Source organism: Uranotaenia lowii, chromosome 1 (genome assembly GCF_029784155.1).
Source record: "Uranotaenia lowii strain MFRU-FL chromosome 1, ASM2978415v1, whole genome shotgun sequence".
In the NCBI taxonomy this organism is placed as follows: Eukaryota; Metazoa; Arthropoda; class Insecta; order Diptera; family Culicidae; genus Uranotaenia; species Uranotaenia lowii.
Window position 1 is genome coordinate 14,015,335 of NC_073691.1, and position 20,055 is coordinate 14,035,389.

General features: G+C 45.7%; 5 protein-coding genes across 6 annotated transcripts; 3 read left to right on the forward strand and 2 right to left on the reverse strand.

Moving 5' to 3' along the window:
• Positions 1 to 452: 452 nt before the first annotated feature.
• On the forward strand, positions 453 to 1,536 carry LOC129753985 (26S proteasome non-ATPase regulatory subunit 9-like). Its single transcript, XM_055749843.1, has 3 exons — positions 453 to 675; positions 736 to 1,068; positions 1,128 to 1,536. Exons 1-3 carry the CDS (start codon positions 571 to 573, stop codon positions 1,353 to 1,355), a joined length of 666 nt encoding a protein of 221 aa, XP_055605818.1. The 5' UTR covers positions 453 to 570; the 3' UTR covers positions 1,356 to 1,536.
• Positions 1,400 to 8,180, reverse strand: LOC129753976 (pre-mRNA-processing factor 39). The gene is made up of 8 exons (XM_055749833.1): positions 8,038 to 8,180; positions 7,580 to 7,740; positions 6,224 to 7,247; positions 6,056 to 6,165; positions 5,867 to 5,992; positions 3,697 to 3,971; positions 2,275 to 3,627; positions 1,400 to 2,215 (listed from the first exon to the last, which is right to left on the reverse strand). Exons 1-8 carry the CDS (start codon positions 8,081 to 8,083, stop codon positions 1,948 to 1,950), a joined length of 3,363 nt encoding a protein of 1,120 aa, XP_055605808.1. The 5' UTR covers positions 8,084 to 8,180; the 3' UTR covers positions 1,400 to 1,947.
• Positions 8,181 to 8,638: 458 nt separating this feature from the next.
• Positions 8,639 to 11,212, forward strand: LOC129752486 (U3 small nucleolar RNA-associated protein 25 homolog). Its single transcript, XM_055748262.1, has 2 exons — positions 8,639 to 9,008; positions 9,075 to 11,212. Exons 1-2 carry the CDS (start codon positions 8,717 to 8,719, stop codon positions 11,171 to 11,173), a joined length of 2,391 nt encoding a protein of 796 aa, XP_055604237.1. The 5' UTR covers positions 8,639 to 8,716; the 3' UTR covers positions 11,174 to 11,212.
• Positions 11,213 to 11,269: 57 nt separating this feature from the next.
• Positions 11,270 to 12,130, reverse strand: LOC129752496 (39S ribosomal protein L40, mitochondrial). Its single transcript, XM_055748271.1, has 2 exons — positions 11,932 to 12,130; positions 11,270 to 11,874 (listed from the first exon to the last, which is right to left on the reverse strand). The coding sequence occupies exons 1-2, from the start codon at positions 11,955 to 11,957 to the stop codon at positions 11,310 to 11,312; spliced, it is 591 nt and encodes a 196-aa protein (XP_055604246.1). The 5' UTR covers positions 11,958 to 12,130; the 3' UTR covers positions 11,270 to 11,309.
• A 3,401-nt stretch (positions 12,131 to 15,531) lies between these two features.
• Positions 15,532 to 19,736, forward strand: LOC129738941 (uncharacterized). Of its 2 annotated transcripts, XM_055730271.1 has the most exons (3): positions 15,532 to 19,282; positions 19,348 to 19,417; positions 19,476 to 19,736. In XM_055730271.1, exon 1 carries the CDS (start codon positions 15,536 to 15,538, stop codon positions 19,106 to 19,108), a length of 3,573 nt encoding a protein of 1,190 aa, XP_055586246.1. In that variant the 5' UTR covers positions 15,532 to 15,535; the 3' UTR covers positions 19,109 to 19,282; positions 19,348 to 19,417; positions 19,476 to 19,736. The 2 variants fall into 2 exon arrangements, with proteins under 2 accessions (XP_055586246.1, XP_055586245.1); XM_055730270.1 differs by having other exon boundaries at positions 15,532 to 19,417.
• Positions 19,737 to 20,055: the final 319 nt, after the last annotated feature.

The following is a 20,055-nucleotide window of genomic DNA, read 5'->3' on the forward strand; positions in this document are numbered from 1 at the left end:
AGGTGATGCAGTTGCATAAGATGTGCTTGACGGTGATTGTGCTATTGCATGCAGGGCATTCAGGAGGGTCGGTTTGGTCGAAAAGAAAATCGTGGGTCAGCCCAAGGTGGGTATATATTCAGGAGGTGCTCCCGAATAACGAATTCCCGATTCAGCCATTTTGGCTATGTAAGCTATGCAACTATACGGAACTCATGAAGTTTGTTTACCAACAAACCCCAGAAAAGCTGAGCAAAAAATAAACAAACTCATTGAGAGCCCCGCTCACTCCTCGCCTACTTACTGTGAAAGTCGGAGAACCTAGTGTATCTAAGAACCTTGGGTCAGTCGGGTGTCGTCCTCTGTCTTTTTTTTATCCTGATCATGCAGATGTTTCTCTTTTATATAGCTTTTATAGCGTTATTTTCAACCCGTATATATATGAAAATCCATCAAGTTGCCCCTCGCTCTGCAACATAAAAAATGTCAAAATTGTAGCACCAACATTCGTGTATCATAACAAACAATTTGGTCCAGAAATTCGTTTCTTCTGCGATTGTTTACGGAAATTTCCTGTTATCTCCGCTTACAATGGTGGTCCCGGCAACAACTTCCCGCGATTCGGTGCTGGAGCTGATGCAGCATAAGGAAAACATCGAACGGAACATCAACGAGCAGGGTCAAATCCTCCGGGCGGTAAGCATTAATCCGATAGCTTTAAATTGCGCATTGTCATCGTTGTTTTTTTTCGTATAGAACAAAATTGGTATGGACGATCCACTAGTAGACGGCTCGGGTTTCCCCCGGAATGACATTGATGTATACCAGGTTCGGCAAGCCAGACATCGCATCATCTGCCTTCAGAACGACCTTAAGGCGCTGATGAAGCAAATCGAGTCTGGGCTTCATAGGGTTCATGCCGAATCGGCCGACCAGCAGCGGGAAAATCTAGCTTCCACCAAGCTGCAAGCCATGGATATCGAGGATGGTACTTCCTCCTCAGGCGCTATTCCGTCGCCAAGGCTGGCCACGTTGCGACCCATCGCTAAAGTTAACGTCGTCAGCGAAGGGTCACCCGCACAGGAAGCGGTTGGTAGCCATTCTTTAATCGTAGAATTTTTTTTATTGATTTTCTCTTACATTTTTAGGGCATAGCTCTGCGTGACGAAATTGTCGAATTTGGAACGATTAATTCTAACAATTTTAAGGATCTGTCCCAGATTGCGATGGTGGTCAGAAGTTGTGAAAACAAAACCGTGCTGGTGAAAGTTCGACGCGAGGGCCGATTGCTGGAGCTGGTTTTGACCCCGAAATCCTGGACCGGTCGAGGGTTGTTGGGATGCAATATTGTGCCATTGGACTCGATTGAACGTTGAGAATTTTGGAGCGTTCTTTTTCTAGATTAAGTAGCAGATTTACATTTGTGGTCTGGTATATTAGTTATCGTTTTATTCCCTCCAGATTACCGAGGACTAAATTTTTGTCTTTCATTTCCTTTTTTTATCTAGGTATTTTGGAATTCAATAAAACGTGAGCAATATCTGCACATAATGACAATCATTGTGTTTTATTCAGTGTGCATTAAGAAAACCGATGCAACTGCCTGGGAAAAAAGCATCATCCGTGGTGCCATGGAATACAGTGTTCCGAATAGCCGAAAAGCACACTCATAGTGTGTGGTCATCAGAAAAGTATAAGTCTCTTTTTGTCCATTTATAAACTAAATGAGAAGCCTTGCTCCGGGGAGCTAACGGAAATCTCTTCCAAAGCAATTATGACCCATACACTAGTAGCGTTCGTTTTCTGCTACGCGGCAAAATGGTTAGATTGTTACTTACGGAGCTAAAAGGCCCTATCGTCTCAAACAATTTGCGTTGTAAAAACGAAAATTACAAACTAAAGTGTTAAAACCTGATTGTTGTCTAAATAAGAAAAATCCACACGAAAGCGCTCGTCGTCGTCATCTTCCTAGTAGTAACTTCCATAGCCGCTCCACTGGCCGGTGTAGTTGCCGTAACCGGACTGGGAATATTGCTGATTCCAGGTGCTGTAGCCGTACGATGAACTATCGTACTGATAGGGCTGGCTAGAGGTGGCTCCGTAGTAAGACGAAGCATTGGCCCCGTAGCTGCCGTAGCTACTGGCCGCAGTTGCGTAAGCCGCGGAGGAGGACGTGTTTCCGGCGGTCGCACTGATATTTGCATCCTTCGATGCTTTCTTCGGTGGAGATTGTTCCCTGTGGATTTAAAAAAAAAAATAAATACTATTCAGAGGTATAAATTTTAAAAAGCATACCTCTTCTTCTTAGTCTCGTTCGCCTTTGTCATAATCTTTTGCAGGTCCTTCTGCGCGTCCTGCAGTCCCTGAGCGGTGCTTCCGAAATCTTCTAGGAATTCCACCTTGCGCTGGGCGAATAATATCTTCTGATCCGACTCGAGACCATCGCTGCCCATGAAAAGGTCCATGATCTCGACCACCTCTTTTTCGTTGACCGTTTCCCGTTGCAGCGAAAGATCTATCAGCTGTAGTGCCACACGAGTGTTCAGGGGATCCTTTTCCAAGTAGTTTTTCAGCACACTATGCGCTTGCTCGATATCTTTACGAATTTTGTGCAGGAACCGTGCATATTTGATGACCAAATTGCCTGCAATGGATTTGCTCTTGGCTTGACCAATATAGGTTTGGTACAATTGCGCGCACTTATCGTGATCACCTCGGCGTCGTTCCAGGTTGATCTTTCTATAGGCGATCTGCATCAAATTGGGACAAACTTTTTCCAAATTTACCAAAATTTCAGCCGCTTTATTGGCATTTCCTTGAGTTTCCTCAAACGCGGACCACATCAAATGCAGACTTGGCTTATCGGGGTGATGAATTGTACAAGCACGCTCGTAGGCATCCCTAATTTTCGGAACGACTTCCGGTTCGGTGATTCGGCCGTCCAGGTATCGCACCAGCTTCAGCCAGAAATCGTCGTACAAAGCGCACGCGATGAGGCACCGTTCAAAGAGTACCAAAATGCGTTTCTCATCGCCTTGCTCGATTTCGAAATCCAGATATTCTTTCCAATTTTTAAGTTGACAACGCTCCAACGGCTTCACGTGGAAATATGGCCTCTTGATGCCCTCTTCATAGGTCCAACGAGCCGTGACCGCAGCAACTGTGGCTTTGTGAACTTTTTTGCGTCGTGAAATAATTTTGTCCTTAATAGTGTCCGCTTCTTCCGGACTATTCACATGATCGTCGGCTTCCTTTTCCTCTTCTGGCTCTATCACTTCCGCCGGCTTTTCCTCTTCGACCGGTTCCTTATTCTCTTTCTCATCCTCCTTCACTTCTGCACCGTCTGTTGCCGGTTTGCCTTCATCCGTTTCCATTGGCTCATCGCCTTCTTTCTCCGGTTTCGCCTCTAACGCTTGTTCTTTATCACTTTTTTCTTTTGACTTTTCCTTGGTCTTTTCATCGTGATGTTTTTCCTTCTCCTTGCGATCCTTTTCCTTTTCCTTTTCCTTGTCGCTAGAGACTGAACGTTTCTTCTCTTTTTCTTCCTTGCGTTTACGAGCCGATTCCCGAACGTATGCTCGCAGCTCCAGGAATTCTTCCTTGCTAACTAAAGTGTGAACCGCATTGTTGTTCACTACTTCTTTGAAGCTGCACATGCAATAAAAGATTTAAATTAAATTTAAATTCTTGTCTGAAGACGAACAATCATCAACTTACTGGTCAAAATGGTTGGCGTAGCCCTGGGTGGGAGTAGCCAGCAGTCGATCGTACAGCGCCACAACGCGTTGAATTCGTTTGCCCTCGGTTTCCCACTTGATGTACGCCTCCCAAAGTTTATCGGATCGGAACTCCAACCCGCAAGCCGTTAAGGCCCGCTCGAACTGGGTCCGAATAATTTCTTCCTCATCCGGCTGGCTGGTTCTCACGTGGGTCAGAAAGTGTATCCACAGATCCACCGAAAGCGGGATGGCCTTGAGACCTCGCTCAAATACCTATCAGAGGATTTGGAGAGAGAAACAAACAAAAACGGATGGCGGAAAGGGAATTTCCGTTGTAAATATTTGACATATTTCATGGCACTTACATAAAATGTAGAATGACCGTTTTACGTTCGTTACGAATACAAAAGAAGTCTCTAAGACGACCTTTTTACACAGAGAGAGATGGACAGAGAAACCTTCCTTTGCTCAATCCTAGATGTGTTTTTATGAGCCTTAACGTGCGGATTAACTATCTTAGTTATCATTACAATACATCAGCTAAGTATCAGTACATTTGACCCTAATGAACCAGAAAAAAAACCTAACATCCCTATCGATTCCTACTTTTGAACGGGAATAGAAAAAAAAACACTGGTGATTATTTGCTCTCTGCCTGGTCTCTCTGCTGGTTGAGTTATCATCACTCTCTCAGATGATCGGTTGTCCGGTTCTCGAAAGGCGGCCGCAGCCTCGCCTGACCCTATTGAGAAGTGGGAAGAAATATTTTTGACCACACACATGGACAAGTATTTGATTGCTTTCATACAAACCGCCCGCGTCCGGATGTTCGGAGCCTTTTGGTGATGCCCTTGAGGAATAGAAAGATTTATTTGGTATTCTTGAGAAACTTACAAATTACACATAATGGCGTTAAGATCATTCTGCAGTAAAATGCAGTCGAGAGGCTGATGTACTGTGTCAAGTTTTGAATTCTCGTAAAAGGAGGAACACTCCACAAAATTCATTCCATTGTCTCAGCTTCAGCTGAGAAACGTGATTTCGAAAAAAATCCGTGCGCTTACAGGAGTAGGGAATAAGAGGTAAAATTTGGCGCAGAATACGATTCTATGAATTGGAATTAATCTGCTGAATTTAACCAATAAACACAACCGATTCTCGATCACCTAGAACCTGTGGGATTGGAAGAGTTTTTCTATTAGGGTTAGCGGGGTCTTAGCTAAATACTTAATATAAGTTTACATGTCATATAAAAAAATATTTCATTCATTTCATTACGATCATACTTACTCCACCGATGGTACGACGAGAGAGCAACCAGTAGAGGCAGGTTCATTAACACTTACAAGTTTTTATAATTAATTAAATTCAAAAGGTATAACAAAACCGCATTGGAAAGCATTCGAAACTAATGCTTTGCCTATAATTTCATCACAAATAATCACCAATTGAGTAAAAGTTATATAGATAAAAATTAACATTAAACAAGACAGTTTTAATTTAAAACCTAGATCTAACTAACCGACAGAATTCACAGTAAAAATTATGTTTCTGAACTAAACGCTGTATCACCTAATTTGATATTCCCTTTGCTAACAGGATGACTATGGATTCCCAGTAATGGAACCTATCAAGAACGACAATGAAACTGTACTACCGAATGCAGCCGCGTTTCTTTCTGCTCGGAAGATATATGACTCGAATGACGCGGACAGAAATTCTTCTACTTCTGCTTTGGCTCGTTTTCGAACGAGCAACCAATATATTGTACCAAGCATTTTCTGAGATAATTCACAATACGTTTGGTTTAGAATTTTACACTGCAAATGATCGTCCCGGAACCAGAGATTCCGTTTCAATCTTAACAATAGTAACGTATCTATAATAGCGTACATAACAAACAAACAAAAATCAAACGACGGTCGTCGCCGTCTCCGGAGTCGTTCCTTCCGGCGACCCTGATCGAAGAAGAACTTTTGAGCTTGTGCTGATGAGGCGAATTTAGGTTCAGTGAACTGTGCTGGCAATTTATAACTCGGTTTGATTGGTTTCTTTTCAACAACACACAGATTTGCAATAGCACTCGTGCCCGATGAAACCAGTTGAAGAGAGAGAAAGAAAAAACAGACGACAATGAAACGGGAGTACGGAATCGGATCGGTACTTACCTCCTCGCATTTGCGCTTGCTGCCCTTGCGCTTCTCGTAGTCAGCGTACTTGCGCCAGTAGCCATAGCAGTACGGATAGTGAGACAAGAAGGCGTCGTACGCTTCCCGGGCCGCCTCTATATCACTCTGTTGATGAAAAGAAAAAAATGACGTTTAGTTTATGCTTGAAAAGAAAGAAAGGATCATCACCTCTTGATCAACGTATTGCAACAAATAAGTCCAAGCGGTGAAATCGGTGGAATCATCGTTGACCGCTTTCCAATATTTGTCCAAATCGGGTAGTTTCTTCTTCTCCGGCTCTGAAATTTAACATTTATTAGTCCAAAACATTGTTTTCACATACACATTGACACATACCTGGCGGAGGATCGGCTTTAATTTTTTTCTCCGGAGCTTCACTTGACTTATCGGAAGCCCCTTCATCCTTTTCCATCTTGCGCTTGCTGGATTCCTTTTTCTCCTTCTCTGTTGATTCAGACCCCTTTGCGGAATCTCCCGCGGAAGTCTCAACGACTTTGACCTTCTTCTCCGTAGTACCTTTTTCTTCGTCCTCTGACTTGCGTTTCTTTTTCTCCGGGGTAGGTTCATCCACCGGAAGCTCTTCGTCCGAAACCCTTTCAGCGTCTTCCGGTAGTTTTGCTTTTTGTGGTGGAGGTAGTTCTTCGTCGGATACCTGATCGGCGCCTTCCGGAAGTTTAGCTGTTTGAGGCAACGGTAGCTCTTCGTCCGAAACTTGGTCAGCGTCTTCCGGAATCTTGGCCTTCTGCGGTGGGGGCAACTCTTCATCCGAAATCTGATCCGCATCCTCCGGAAGCTTAGCAGCTTGAGGCGGTGGAAGTTCTTCGTCTGAGACCTGAACTGCATCTTCCGGAATTTCTGCTTTACTAGTTGCTGGTAGCTCATCTTCAGACACAACTTCCGCTTCAGCTGGCAACTCGGCGGCCTTCGGACCAGGCAGCTCATCATCGGACACTTCCTCTGCATCGTGTACCTTCTCCTTGACTGGCTGAGGAAGTTCCTCATCGGAAACCATTTCGGCATCCAAATCAGTGTTCTTGGAATCTTCCTCGGTCAAACCGTTGGCGAGACCCTCGGCCAAGGCATTGTCACTGCTTCCAGTAATTTCATCCCCGTTATCTGCCCCATTCAATTCTTTCTCTTCGTCGTCATTCGGAATGAACGAAACATCCTCCTCAAAGGCGGGCTCTTGATTATCTTCTTCGTTTTGCGCTTTTTCTTCTTCTTGCTGGATCGCATCGAACAGATTGTTCGAATCCGGCTCATCGGCCAACTTTTGCTCAGTGCCTATGACCGGGACGATAAGGTCTTGCAGTTGTTCCATTACTTGTTTGGTGTCCGGTTCTTCCGATTCCATTGGCACCTTGAAAATTGGGAAAAAAAACTGTATCAGTATGTTTCTATTTTTTTCCGTGTCAATTTTTGTTTTAAAACAAACTATCAGTTGGCCCTTGCGATGTCTTCTCGAGGACCCCGTGAGGAGTCCCTCGGGAGAAATCGGAAAACGTCACAATTTCTCACAAACGCAAAACTATCATCAGTGATTGAAGTTTACTCGAGTTGACTCAAAGTTAAAAGGTGCATTTAGATATGTAATTTGGTTTAATAACCTCAGATTGTTATAATTTTTTATTCTTCGAAGAATATTGAATCTTACCTAAATTAAAGATTATACAATAAAAGTATCAAATTTACCTCTTCACTTTCAAGGACAACCGGCACTTCCGGTTCCGGTTCCGTCTCCATTGGCGCCACTGATTCGGCTTTTTTGCCTCGGCGAGACGCTCTGGTGGGGGTGGGGGGAACCGGTGTAGCAGCATTCTTGGCACTACGCGTGGACCGCGTTGAGCGGCGTCCTGAAAAATACGAACAAAACGAAAAATAATCGTTTCCAAATTTATGATAAACGGTAACCATGCAACGGCTGTGAAAACAAAAAAAATTACAAGGAAAAAATGCAAACGCGACAATTTTTTAATGGCGGTGGCGGCACTCCGTCTCCGTCGGAGGGAACAGGAAAATTGTTTCCCATTTTATAGGCTCGAATGCGTAAGAAACTAGACAAATTTATCGTTTTTTTGTGCGGAACATTGATGAGAACGATTTGCCGATATTTTGGGTAGGAATTGTGAAAGATTTTATACCGAAATTACCTGTTTCTTCTGTTACGGGAACTTCCTCGTCCGATAGGCTGGCCATTTTTTCGTATTTTCACACGCACTCGAATAATCAGCGAAAACCGCTTTATGATTTGACAGCTGCGCTGAACTGCTGAGTTTGCACGGTTATTTTAGATAATCTGAAAATGATATTTTTGAACCCCTGTTGAAATTTTAAATAGATTAACCAAATTAAAAATAAAACATTCAACTCAAACTGAAATGTTTTTATTATTGACAAGGTTTATCAGGGCTTCATATAAAATAGAATTGTGTACATGAAAATTCACCACATGATTTATTTATCATGGATTACGTTTTGGAGAAACTCACTTCTCAAATGTGTCATTCCTCACCAAGTATTTTAATTTTATTGAAGTCCACTTACGTGAATATCTCATGTAAAAAAAATTAAATTTTTGATTTTTTTTTAAATTTTTCATTTACAAAATGTTTTGTCAAATTACATTTTCCAGTGTATATTCGATTTAATATATTTATACGAAAACGCGTTCGAACTTTAAAACCGACACCGATTTTTGAGAACTGCTCGATTCGCTCGCGCTCGATATTTTCGTTTTGTTGTGGTCCGATTTCCGCATAGCAAAACGTGCGCGCGTGCTATTCAAAAGTACCGGATTTTCTCCGATAAATTTAACACATTTCGGTGAATATGGCCAACAAACAGCACCATCACAAGGGTGGGAAGGGCGGCCGGAATAAGGGAGGGGCTCGCTTCCTTTCAGCAGGGATGAAGAAACAGCGCCGCAAGGATCGATCCCAGAAGGCACCGGTTTCCCGCTTCCGCAAGAACTTGAAACATATCGAACGGGCCCAGGAAGCACGAGAAGCTCTCAAGCGGCAGCAGGATGCCGAACGACGTTACAAACACAAAATGAATGGACCTGGAGGAAATGGAGCGATTGATGATGCTGATCAAGGTTTGTCCTCGGAAGCGAGTGAGGGTAAGTAAATCTTGAAATGAGGACCTGGAGGAATTTTGTCTATATGTTCCAGTTTTCTTTATTTAGCTGAGGACGATTTCGAAACATTAGTCAAAACAATGACCAGTAACCGGAAGGGTGGAACCAAGCGGGAGGAAGCCATTGAGAGTGACGAAAGTGAGGAAGAGGAAGAGGATGATGATGATGAAGATGAAGATGAAGAAGAGTTAGAAGGAGATGAATTAATCAACGACGAAAGCAATCAGAAAGCAGATTCAGAGGAAGACCAACAAATGGAAGAGGATTCTGATAAAGCTTCAGATGAGGACCAGCGATCTGAAGACGAACTTAATGTTTCTGATGAAGATGAAAAACTATTAGAAGAGGAAATGGAGCTGGATAGTTCCGAACAAGATCCTTTTATGGTTCACTTAAACAATAATATAAGTCCTCAAATGTTAGAAGCACTTTCTGCTAAACCACCGATCATACAAAAGTCATCAGCCAAGTTTAAGAAACTTGGGCAGCTTGTCATTGAAATTCCCAAAGATGGAAGCAAAACAAGCCAGAAGTCGACTCTTCTGGGTGATGAAGAAACCTTTGCCTCGGAAGGAACGATTCCTGAATCAATCGATGCAGACAAATTTGACCTGAATAAGGTTCGTTTAAAGGAGAAGCTTCTAAAGCGTCTGGATGGAAAAACATTGAATCAATTGCAAGTGGATTGCTACACCGTATTGAATAACTACCAGGACCTGTACTATCCGGAAAGATCTTTAACAAACGGTGAAGATCTGCGGTTCGTTTACAGCTTGCATGCACTGAATCACATTGTCAAGTCTACCACTAAAATTTTGCACCACAATCTAAAACTGGCTGAAGCAACCAGCAAGAAGAAACAAAAGAAAAAGACTAAAAAAGCGATTAGCTCAGTTCTGGAGTATCGAGATCAAGGATTGGTTCGGCCGAAGGTTCTGATTGTGGTACCTTTCAGGAGTGCTGCCTTGAAAATTGTAGAAAATATGAAACAAATTTTCGCTGGAGACAACCCTAAAGTGGTCACCAACTGGAAGCGATTCGAGTCGGAATACGGGGGAGAAACTTTATACTTTCCGAAGCACAATCCAAAGCCTGAAGAGTACGAGAAAATCTTTGCTGGTAATACAGACGATAACTTTCGGATAGGAATTTCGTTTGGTAAAAGCTCGATGAAGTTGTACACCAAGTACTACAATTCCGACTTGATTCTTGCATCTCCGCTGGGACTGCGAATGACCATTGGAGCTGAGGGTGAGGCACATCGCGATTATGATTTCCTTGCATCGATAGAAATGTTGATTTTAGATCAGGCCGAGATCTGCATGAGCCAAAATTGGGATCACGTGATTCATCTGATGGATCACCTGCATCTGCAGCCTCAATCAACGGAACATACGGACTTCTCGCGAGTCCGATACTGGTGCCTTAATGGGTGGTCACGTTTTTATCGTCAGACCATTCTACTATCTTCGACTGATCTTCCCGAATTCCGATCAATTTTCAACAACAAATGCGCCAACTATCGGGGAAAAATTCGTTCAGCTAATCCCATTAAAACCGGAACCATAAGGCACGTGGTCGTTCAAGTCCCTCAAACTTTCCACCGTATCGAAGTGACTTCCCTCGAACAATCATTCGACGCAAAGTTTCACCATTTTACCACAGTTCTATTACCGCAACTTCGTTCGGTTACGATGGCCCGGACCCTTGTTTTTATTCCCTCGTACTTCGATTACGTCCGACTGCGGAATTACTTTAAAAAAGAGGAACTCAACTTCGTACAAATTTGCGAGTACACCAAGGATGCCAAAATTGCCCGTGCCCGGGACATGTTCTTCCACGGAAGCAGCCACTTTATGCTTTACTCGGAGCGATCGCACTTTTTCCGGCGACCACGCATCAAGGGCGTTCGTCATTTGGTGTTCTATCAGTTGCCAGCCCACCCACAGTTTTACTCGGAAATGATAAATTTGATGGCGGCCGAGTATCAAAATAAGAAGGATGGAATCGATGCCAGTACAATGACGGTGACGGTCCTATGGACTAAGTATGACGTTCTACGACTGTCTGCGATTATCGGTTCCGAACAGGCAGCCAAGATTGCCGGAAGCGTCAAAGCGGCACACACCTTTACAACGCAAAAATAGATATTTTTAGAGCTATTAAAGTTTTTATATTTCAACCAATTATTTCTTTTCCTCTTCCGAATATGTGATACATCACTGACCAAAGATGAACCCGGATTATTTATCTACATAATTTTTCTCAACCAACAGACATATACTAATCGTATTTTTTCGAAATGTCAATATACTCTCCGTCGGGCATCTCGTAGCCTTCGATCGGGGGAGTGGAAACCGGTCCCTCAAGCTTCAAAGGAACAATCGCCAGATCTGGTTGCACCGCCAGCTGGTACAGCTCCTCCGACTCCAGCCGCAGCTCGTTCAGAGCCTTAGTTTGGGAGCCTAAAACGCGATCAAACAGTTGATAGTTGGCCAGCTTTTCCTGCATCTTGAACTTGGCCCACTGCTTCTCCAGCAAGACCCGACTTTCCAGCACCTCTGCCGTAACCTTGATACCGGTACGCTTGCGACGATCTTGTTGATCCAGCAGTTCCATCGGCACTTCCAGATCTTCCACAGGTTTCAGCTGCCGGGCATTTTTCTCCAGCCGACGGATTTGCTTCTCCAACCGTTTACGCTTGCGGTCCTCTCGGGCTTTCAGCACCTGCGGATCGATTTTCTTCTTCTTTTTGAGCGGTTCAGCGAACAGGGCCGGTGTGAAGTGGAAATTGCTGGCACTTCCGGTGTGCAGTGCCCGCACGGCTGAAGTCGAGCCGAGCGATAGCCTAAGGGGATTATTTGAACATTAGACACTGTTAATGAGTCAGATGGTATAAACTTACCTGTAAAATGCACTCAATAGCGACATTTTTGGGTTTTTAAGCAAGAAATCTGGAATTTATGCAACTTTTTTTAAAAATTGTTCCACTTACCATTTTCGTAACAAACTGCTCGAAAAGGTTAAAATATCGAGCAGTTTACTTGTAAGGTATCGTCGTTAAAGCTCGAATGAATGAAAATGATCTTCTAATAAGTTCGAACTGGTTATTAGCGTTTGTTGAATCCAATTTGCAACATATGTTATTACATATGCAACATATATATATTATCACGATACGATTATAAAACTGATAAAATACTGTCGAAATGCTAAATTTTCTTAAATAATACAAACTGTCACGACGGTGCAGAGTGACGCACCTCCCCAATAACAACAACCTTCTCACTCACCATCGATACTTGCTGTCAACTGACAGCGAAAAGTAACACCAGGGTTTTATGGATCACCTTGGTCCGTTCGAAAAGCGCGAAAACGACAAAAACAAACAACATCACGTTTCGTGTAGGGAAAGTAAATCGAATAGCTAGTGAGAATAGAAGTGAAGGTAAAATTAAAACTATTTAGCGCAAAAGTGGAACATTTAACATTAAATTACTTAATCTAGATTAGACTACCACGATTAGTACGGTCGATTGAAACATTGCACGAACAAATTAAAAAGTGACTGTTAATTTAGCAGGTAACTTGAGTGCCAAAACGTACACTGAATCCTAACCTAATATGTACAATTTCTACAGTCGTAAACAGTACGGATCGTTGCTACTTGCGAGGACAGGCACAGGTACAGTTGAAGGACACTAAACGTAAGTGGAAAACATTACTATAAACACAAAAACGAATGTTTAAGATACCCGAACACGAATGTACACACAAGTTAAAAATCACTTAGCCTAATTGGGGTTTCATTTGTCTTCTTCAAAGGGATTTAATAACACATCTACCAGATAATAAAGATTGTTATCGAACCGGAATTTTACTTCTTCTGTCTGTCGTTCGCTTGCGCAACATTTTATTAAATCCGTTTACGATCGGGGGCTTATTTTGTCGGTATGTCGAAACAGCGGGGAACTGCACCAGTGGGTGCGAATTGTGGACTATGTCAACAGCCGGATACTAGCCGTATGGTAGCGTGTGATTCCTGTGAACAGTGGTTTCACTTTGCGTGTGTTGGTGAGGATTCGAGTGTTGAGGATCGGGAGTGGATCTGCGCGAGTTGTGTTGCCGCAGCTAATCAACCTCCGGCTGGCACGTCGACACCCAAAAACAACAACAACGCCGGTGCAATACCAAGGTCGGGGAATAATTTACCAACGGATCCGAGACTGGAAGAACTTCTGCAGCAGCAGGTGTCCAAGCAGCTAGCGGCTATGCAGGCGCAGTTTGACCGGATGTTAAAAGAAAAGGAAGAACAACAGGCAAAGGAGCTCAACGATCAACGGGAAAGATACGAGCAAAGGCTGAAAGATACGGAGCAGCGTGTGATGGAGCAGGTAGCTGCGAGCCTGCGCGGAGGATCAGCAGCGGGCTTGGGAGCAAACCAAACGTCGCAGATTGCCAACGTTGGAGCGGCTCGAGGTGCTGTTCGGAGTGAGCAACCTGTTTTTTTATTAGAAAGTGCATCTACGGCGGGAGGTTCTACAACCCAAAACCCGCAAGCGATCAACAGTGGAGCGACAAGCAACGTACGGTGTAATCAACCTATGGCATGGTTACCTGGTGCCGGGCCTCTAGCGAGTTCGACGACGAACCCACTGCCGCAGATTCATGCTGGCGAAGCGAGCTGCGACGCTCTTGCTCAGGAGTTGAAGCTGTTGGAGGATAAGCAGGCTATGGAGCGAAAGCATTTCGAGGAGCGGAGGCAACTGCTGCAGCGGCGAATGGCGGTGAATGTTGGTCCGACCAGTGGAGGTACCGGCCTGAATCCAGAATCGGCGGCATTTCAACCGAGTGTTGGCAGTTTCTGCGGTTCGACTGGAGGTGATGCTGGGATAAGGGCTCAAGCGACGGCGTTCTTGCCAAGTTTTGGTGGCTTACATGGTGCTGCGGGCGGAGCGACTGGAGGTGGTGCCGGAATACGGAGTCAAACGACGGCGTTCTTGCCGAGTTTTGGTGGCCCACATGGTGCTACGGGTGGTGGAGTTGGATTCAATTCCCAAGCGACAACTGTTGGAGGTGGTTTCGGGTTTACAACGTTGAACCAGAGTCAGATCTCGGCGCGGCATGTTCTGAACAAGGAGCTTCCCTGTTTCGCTGGTAATCCAGAAGAGTGGCCTCTTTTCATTGCGAGCTACGAGAGCTCCAGCAGGATCTGTGGGTTCAGCGATGAGGAGAACATGCTGCGGCTTCAGCGGTGCCTAAAAGGGAGAGCTTTGGAAGCAGTGCGATGGCGTCTGATGCATCCCCAGAATTTGCCAGGAGTGATCGAGTTGTTGAAAAACCTATTCGGGAGACCCGAAGCTATCGTCTTCTCGTTCATCAAGAAGATCCGGGAATTGCCGCCACCGAAGGAGGAGAAGCTGCAGACGCTCATAGACTTCGGCGTGGCTGTTCAAAACGTCTGTGCCACCATTACTGCATCCGGTTTGGACGACTACATGTTCGACGTGTCTCTTCTCCAGGAGTTGATTGGCAAACTTCCGACATCCTATAGCATGAGCTGGGCGTTTCATCGACAGGGATTGCCAAGGGCAACGCTCTGGGAGTTCGGCGAATGGCTGGGAATGGTTGTTCAGGCGGCGAGCACTATTACGTTGCCTTCAGTAAATGCTCCAAAAGTTGAAAGACGTGGTAGAAAGGACGATAACTTTATCAACGTGCACTCGGAGACTTGCTGCTGCATCGACGCTCCACCGATGGAATGTCCTAGTACTGCCCCAAAGTCTAGGAGTTGCATCGTGTGTCAAAAAGATTGCAGCGGTCTCGAGAAATGTCAGAAGTTCCTTGATTGGGATGTTGGATCTCGCTGGACGGTGGTTAAGGAGCAGAATTTGTGTAGGAAGTGCCTTCGAAAACACTATGGAGCCTGCCAGGTGAAGGAGCCATGCGGAAAGAATGGGTGCACGTATAAGCACAGCAGTTTGCTGCATGACGACAAGCGGTATAGTAAGCCGGCGAATCCTGCGGAAAGTTGCAACATGCATTCCAAGGCAATGCGGAGAGTCCTGTTCCGTTACGTTCCGGTGACTATCTACGGTAGGGGAAAGCAGGTCAACACCTATGCGTTTCTCGATGATGGATCGTCTGCTACCTTGATGGAGCACAGTCTGCTGAAGGAGTTGGGGTTGAAAGGCACTTCCTATCCGCTGTGCCTCGACTGGACTGGTGGTCAAAGCCGCGAAGAAAACGAATCGGTCGTACTAGCAGTGAAGATTTCCGGAATCAGCGGAGTGCCTGATGTGTTCGAGATGCCAGAGGTCCACACGGTTCGGGATCTTTCTCTTCCGAAACAGTCGGTGTCGATACCAAAGATGGTGGAGAAGTACAGCTATCTCGCAGGTTTACCGCTGCAGTCATACGAGAGTGCCTCTCCGCGAATCCTTATCGGAATGAACAACTGCCGTCTAGGAAGCTCGCTGAGGAGCATTGAAGGAGGTGAGAACGAGCCAATGGTGTCCAAGACACGACTCGGCTGGATACTGTACGGTCCCTGTTCATCGGAGCCCGGTGCGAGGAATTCTGATTATAGTGGTCACCACAGTTTCCACATCCGCCCGTGCGTCAAGGAGGACGTAAAGGAACTGAATGCAGCACTTAAGGAGTATTTTTCGATCGAGTCGCTGGGGATTGCCGGAGCGTCAAGGTCGATGCTGTCGAAGGATGAAGAGCGCGCTTTGAAGATCCTGTCCACCGAAACGCGGCTGATAGAAAACCGCTACGAGACCGGATTATTGTGGCGTTATGACCAAATAAACTTGCCGAGTAGCAGAGGAATGGCCCTGAAGCGTCTGGACTGTCTACTAAAGCGGCTGAAGCGAGACCCTGATCTAGCGGCCGCGATGTCAGCGAAAATGTCCGACTACGAGGAGAAGGGGTACATTCGACGACTTTCCGCTCAGGAAAAGGCGGAGAAACATTCGAACGACTGGTTCTTGCCGATATTTCCGGTTACGAATCCAAACAAGCCAGGAAAGATTCGCGTTGTATTCGACGCAGCAGCCAAGGTCAACGGAGTTTCCCTCAATTCGTATCTGCTTACGGGTCCCGATCAGCTAACGTCCCTGTTATCAGTCCTCTTCAAGTTCCGGGAGTTCAGCGTTGCCGTCGTTGGAGACATTCGAGAAATGTTTTTCCAGGTCGCCATGAAGAAGCAAGACCAGCGAAGCCAGATGATTCTGTGGACCAGTGGAAATGAGAGCGGAGATCCCGAGGTGTATGTAGTGACGGTGATGACCTTTGGGGCGGCATGTTCTCCAAGCAGTGCACACTACGTGAAGAATCGAAACGCTGACCGATTCGAGGAGCAGTACCCTAGGGCGGTGCAGTGTATCAAGTACGAGCACTACGTTGATGACATGCTGACAAGCGTCGAAACCGAGGAGGAGGCGGTGAAGCTAGCTGATGAGGTAAGATGGATCCATGCGCAAGGAGGTTTCGAGATCCGAAACTGGCTTTCAAACTCCAGTTATGTCGTTAAAAGTCTGCTTGAGGAGCCAATCGTGGAGAAGAACCTTAGTGTCGGTCCGGAGATGTCAACAGAAAAGGTCCTCGGGATGTGGTGGGACACTACAACCGACACCTTCACATTCAAGTTGTCACCGAAACACGACGCGGAGCTGCTATCTGGTGCCAGGATACCTACGAAACGGGAAGTCCTCAGAACCCTGATGACAGTGTACGACCCTATGGGGCTCATCGGTAACTTCCTGATCTACCTCAAGATTCTGCTGCAGGAGATTTGGCGCTCCGGATCTGGCTGGGACGACGAGATCAACGCACGACTAACCGAAAAGTGGCTGACGTGGATCGAAACTTTGCCGAATGTCCGACAGGTCAGGATTCCTCGCTGCTACCGTACTACGACATCCGCTGAATCCAGTAACAGCATCGAACTCCACATCTTCTGTGATGCCAGCGAGAATGGAATGGCTGCCGTAGCATACTTCAGATTCGAGGAAGAAGGGAAGGTGGAGTGTGCTCTAATCGGATCGAAAACTCGTGTGGCGCCGTTGAAATTTCTCTCGATTCCTCGCCTCGAGCTGCAAGCCGCAGTAGTTGGAGCACGTCTCGCCGGCAGCATTGTGAGTTCGCATAGAATCCGGATCACACGACGCATTTTCTGGACCGATTCCCGCGACGTAGTGTGCTGGCTACGGTCTGATCATCGGCGCTATAGCCAATTTGTGGCTTTCAGGATCAGCGAACTGCTCGATACGACGGAAGTGGGAGAGTGGAGATGGCTGCCGACCAAGCAGAACGTAGCGGACGAAGGAACGAAGTGGCAAAGGTTGCCGGACTTTCAGCCGGAAAGTCGTTGGTTTCGAGGACCAGACTTCCTACGAGAACCCGAAAATTCGTGGCCTGGCGATGCTGGAGATCAAGGAACGACTATGGAAGAGATCCGTGCCAGCGTTCTACACCACCAAGGAACCAAACCACTGATCATTTCATTCGAACGTTTTTCGAAATGGAAGCGACTTTTGCGGTCCGTCGGATACCTACATCGTTACTTCATCAACTTTCAAAACACAGTCAAGAAAACCACCCTAGTAAGAGGCGCTCTGACGCAGGAGGAGTTGAAGCTAGCTGAGAACACGATCTACCGATGTGTTCAGCAGCAGGCTTACCCGGACGAAGTTCGAATTATTCGCAGCCGAGTAAAAGAAGATTCACCTTGGGAACGTACTCTACCGAAATCCAGTGCGCTGTACAAACTGAATCCAGTCATCGATGAGCACGGTGTTCTACGAATGCGAGGACGTATCGGTGCCTGTGATTGGGCAGATGAGGCTACGAAAGATCCCGTTATACTCCCGAGACAACATCATGCTACCAACCTGTTGATTGCTGATTACCATGCTACGTATCATCATCAGAACCACCAAACAGCGCTCAACGAAATCCGCCTCAAGTACAACATTCCTCGTCTCCGCTCCGAGTTTGACCGAGTCCGAAGAAACTGCCAACGGTGCAAAATCCGACAAGCGAACCCGAAACCTCCCGCGATGGGGAACCTTCCGCCCGCCCGGTTGGCAGCGTATCAGCGCCCATTCTCGTACACCGGAATCGATTACTTTGGCCCAATGTCCGTGTTAGTTGGCAGACGTACCGAAAAGCGATGGGGAGTCCTGCTCACCTGTATGACTACCAGAGGTGTGCACATCGAGATCGCGCATTCGCTGAACACAGACTCGTGCATCTTGGCGCTGCGTAATTTCATCGCGAGGAGAGGCTCGCCCTTGGAGATCCTGAGCGACCGGGGTACCAACTTCATCGGAGCCTCTAGGGAGTTATGCGAGGCATTGAAGCAGATCGACGAAGAACGTCTGAAGGTGGAGTTCGTCAGCCCGACCACCAAATGGACGTTCAACCCTCCAGCCGCTCCACATTTTGGTGGCTGCTGGGAGCGCCTGATACAGTCGGTGAAGAGAACTATGAACGACTTCGACCCCCCGCGTTTACCCTCGGACGAGATTCTTCGTTCCATGTTGATGGAGATCGAGATGATCCTGAACTCTCGACCGCTAACCGACATACCGATCGACAACGACAGTGAACCACCCCTCACACCCAATCACTTTTTGTTAGGGTCATCTAACGGTAGTAAGCCCCCGATCATTTTCGACGACAGACCGATTGTGCTGAAGCGTTCCTGGAAGATGGCACAACAGTACGCAGACACGTTCTGGAAGAGGTGGGTGAACGAGTATCTGCCCACGTTGACACGCAGGACCAAATGGTTTCAGCCCGTGAAACCCATCCAAGAAGGCGACCTAGTGATCATCATCGACGGAAATCTCCCTAGGAACTACTGGCCAAGAGGACGAGTGGTCAAAGCGATCGCAGCCCAAGACGGGCAGGTTCGTCGCGTGACAGTGCAGACATCGAAGGGGCTCTTGGAAAGACCGGCGACCAAGGTTGCTGTATTAGACGTTGGTGCAACAGGAGGTAAGCCACAGGACGACAGTGGCGTACCGAGGGGGAGTGTCACGACGGTGCAGAGTGACGCACCTCCCCAATAACAACAACCTTCTCACTCACCATCGATACTTGCTGTCAACTGACAGCGAAAAGTAACACCAGGGTTTTATGGATCACCTTGGTCCGTTCGAAAAGCGCGAAAACGACAAAAACAAACAACATCACGTTTCGTGTAGGGAAAGTAAATCGAATAGCTAGTGAGAATAGAAGTGAAGGTAAAATTAAAACTATTTAGCGCAAAAGTGGAACATTTAACATTAAATTACTTAATCTAGATTAGACTACCACGATTAGTACGGTCGATTGAAACATTGCACGAACAAATTAAAAAGTGACTGTTAATTTAGCAGGTAACTTGAGTGCCAAAACGTACACTGAATCCTAACCTAATATGTACAATTTCTACAGTCGTAAACAGTACGGATCGTTGCTACTTGCGAGGACAGGCACAGGTACAGTTGAAGGACACTAAACGTAAGTGGAAAACATTACTATAAACACAAAAACGAATGTTTAAGATACCCGAACACGAATGTACACACAAGTTAAAAATCACTTAGCCTAATTGGGGTTTCATTTGTCTTCTTCAAAGGGATTTAATAACACATCTACCAGATAATAAAGATTGTTATCGAACCGGAATTTTACTTCTTCTGTCTGTCGTTCGCTTGCGCAACACAAACAATCCAGCATACATTAGAAGCTGCTGAGAAAACTGACAAAAAATAGCTTTCGTTAATTACTGTTAAGGTTTTCTGGATAAGAAATGGCCATCAAAGACGAATTTGGTTCAAATATATCTAGTTCATATACATACTTTGTTCCAATAGTGGCCATCACAACGGCAATATTAAATCAGTATTCAATGTACAAACGTATTGAAACATTTCTAAGAGAAAAATTGACAGATGAAATTTTGCCAAATATCAGAGGAAAATTAACGGATTGAAATTATAATTTTGAAATTTGTTCAAATTCCTTTCCTTGT

Coding starts and splice junctions, on each gene's coding strand:
- LOC129752496 (XM_055748271.1), bottom strand. CDS start 11,957: ATGTCGCTATTGAGTGCATTTTACAG. Junction 11,875..11,931: donor CTATTGAGTGCATTTTACAG/GTAAGTTTATAC, acceptor TAATCCCCTTAG/GCTATCGCTCGGCTCGACTT.
- LOC129753976 (XM_055749833.1), bottom strand. CDS start 8,083: ATGGCCAGCCTATCGGACGAGGAAGTTCCCGTAACAGAAGAAACAG. Junction 7,741..8,037: donor TCCCGTAACAGAAGAAACAG/GTAATTTCGGTA, acceptor CGTATTTTTCAG/GACGCCGCTCAACGCGGTCC. Junction 3,628..3,696: donor TACGCCAACCATTTTGACCA/GTAAGTTGATGA, acceptor TTGCATGTGCAG/CTTCAAAGAAGTAGTGAACA.
- LOC129738941 (XM_055730270.1), top strand. CDS start 15,536: ATGGTGTCCAAGACACGACTCGGCTGGATACTGTACGGTCCCTGTTCA.
- LOC129752486 (XM_055748262.1), top strand. CDS start 8,717: ATGGCCAACAAACAGCACCATCACAAGGGTGGGAAGGGCGGCCGGAAT. Junction 9,009..9,074: donor GTCCTCGGAAGCGAGTGAGG/GTAAGTAAATCT, acceptor TTCTTTATTTAG/CTGAGGACGATTTCGAAACA.
- LOC129753985 (XM_055749843.1), top strand. CDS start 571: ATGGTGGTCCCGGCAACAACTTCCCGCGATTCGGTGCTGGAGCTGATG. Junction 676..735: donor AGGGTCAAATCCTCCGGGCG/GTAAGCATTAAT, acceptor TTTTTCGTATAG/AACAAAATTGGTATGGACGA. Junction 1,069..1,127: donor GGTCACCCGCACAGGAAGCG/GTTGGTAGCCAT, acceptor TTACATTTTTAG/GGCATAGCTCTGCGTGACGA.